The 1715-nt window shown below is 50.0% G+C and overlaps 1 protein-coding gene across 1 annotated transcript in view; it reads left to right on the top strand.

Annotated features, from left to right (window-relative positions):
* Positions 1-1613: 1613 nt before the first annotated feature.
* PIGH (phosphatidylinositol glycan anchor biosynthesis, class H) overlaps positions 1614-1715 on the top strand; it is a gene marked incomplete at its 5' end in the record, with an annotated part of 4438 nt that continues 4336 nt past the window's right edge. Inside the window, one exon of the mRNA XM_010140662.1 lies at positions 1614-1712. Coding sequence (XP_010138964.1) covers positions 1614-1712 — 99 coding nt within the window. The remainder of the gene's footprint in view (positions 1713-1715) is intronic.

Here is a 1715-nt window from a genome sequence, read left to right as displayed (position 1 = left end):
GGTGGCCAGAGCCGGTGGGAAGGCGGTCTCCACGTATCGCGGTGCTCCTCGGTGCTCTGGAGGTGCCGATGGTGATGAGCCTGTGGTGAGCTAGCCAGCGCCTGCGGGCCCACGGGCTGCGGCCAGGGTGCTCTTGGTGGCTTCTGGGCTGCCTCTGCTGTTCTCTAGCCTCTTGCCAGATAGAGCAGGTGTGATGTGGGTGTTGAGTGATGCCCAGTGCGTTCTTGTGAGTCCACGTAACAGCTGGACAGGTGAGCTGTGAGAATCTGGAATACAGGATATATTGAAGGAGGTGAGTGATAGTCCCTGAAGGGGTTTTCTGGAGTGACTCCAGAGAGCTCTGCACGGTGAGTGTCATCTACTGCTCATGTTTCACACCCGAGGCAGTAAGACTTTGGCTGTACAAATTTCAAAAGCTGCTGATAAATCCAGAATTATTAGTTTAGGTATCTGATCTGTGACCTGTGCTTGCAGGGAAGGACCAGCTTGTAGACCCAGACTAGTTATCTCCAGGGTGGAGTCAGGAGGTTGACTGAAGAAGCTGGCCACAGTGCTATGACTGTTGCACTTCAATTTTTTTCAGTAATTTTTTCCAAGGGATGAAGGCAGAGGTTGCGACATGAGTCAGTTGGCAGGTTTCCAATATGGCAGAGTGGTTCACGTTCCTCTAGCTGGAAGGGAGGCTGTGTTTGAGTTTTATTTGTGACAAAAACATACCTCCCTGGTAGTGGTTACCACCCGCTGTCCTCCCGCTTGGTTTTACATGTGCTTGTACGCAAGTGGCTGCAGTCCTTCTTTGCCAGATCCGAAAGTCTCTGGATTTCAGTGTCTGTGGTTCATGACTGGTTTTTTCCATGGTGACAAGCTTTCAGGGCAGTCTTGTATCCTTTCTGTTCAATATGTGGCCACGGCTTCGTTACCTCGCATGGTGGAACAGGCCAAGCTTGAGTGGTGGGGCCGTGCAGTTCTGCTCCTTGAAGAAGCGTCAGTTAGAACTTTGATTCATGGTTGTGCAACCCAGAGCTCCCAAGAACGCCCCAGAAATACCTTGTAGGTTGTGGGCCTTTAGGATTGATTACCAGGCTCTTCAGATGACTTACCGTTGCCTGTAGTTTCACCAGTCACACATTGTGTAACGGCAGGCCCCAGGGAGCATGCTGAAGGTGTTCCTCCTCAGACACTGCACGGGAGGAAGCAGCTGTCCTTTAGATCGGTATTTGAGGCAGGAAGAGGGATGAAGAAGTTTGTAAGAAGAAAACCACTATGCTGATGGGCATTCCTAGAAGATTTTTCATCCCTCAGTTCTAGTAAGCGTTTCACAACACTGCTCTGTCACTAGCTGGTTTGGGTTTAGATTTCTGGACTATATTTACAAAGGAATAGCATTTTATTGCAGCTTTCAGTTTCAGTCCCCGGTTGTTTCAGCCCAGACTGTGAAGACTGATGTAAATCTCATTACGCATCTATCAGCCAGCCAGGTGAATGAAAGGACTCGACACTGAGTAAACTTGCCTTGCACTTGTTACACCGTACGGCGCAGTGTTACTTTCTCCAAGGCCGTGCTCGATGAGTCGTGAGGCCAGAGCTCTGTCTTTGCTTGGCTTGTGTTACAGAATAGCATGGTGCTTTCTGCTGCTATCTTCTTCTCGCTGATTGGCCTGATCATATACCTGCACTTCGTGAAGATTGACCAGGAGTCCCTGTTGGTCATCGGC

Source organism: Buceros rhinoceros, unplaced genomic scaffold, assembly GCF_000710305.1.
Source record: "Buceros rhinoceros silvestris isolate BGI_N320 unplaced genomic scaffold, ASM71030v1 scaffold12947, whole genome shotgun sequence".
Taxonomy (NCBI): Eukaryota; Metazoa; Chordata; class Aves; order Bucerotiformes; family Bucerotidae; genus Buceros; species Buceros rhinoceros.
This window is presented reverse-complemented; position numbering and strand designations above follow the sequence as displayed.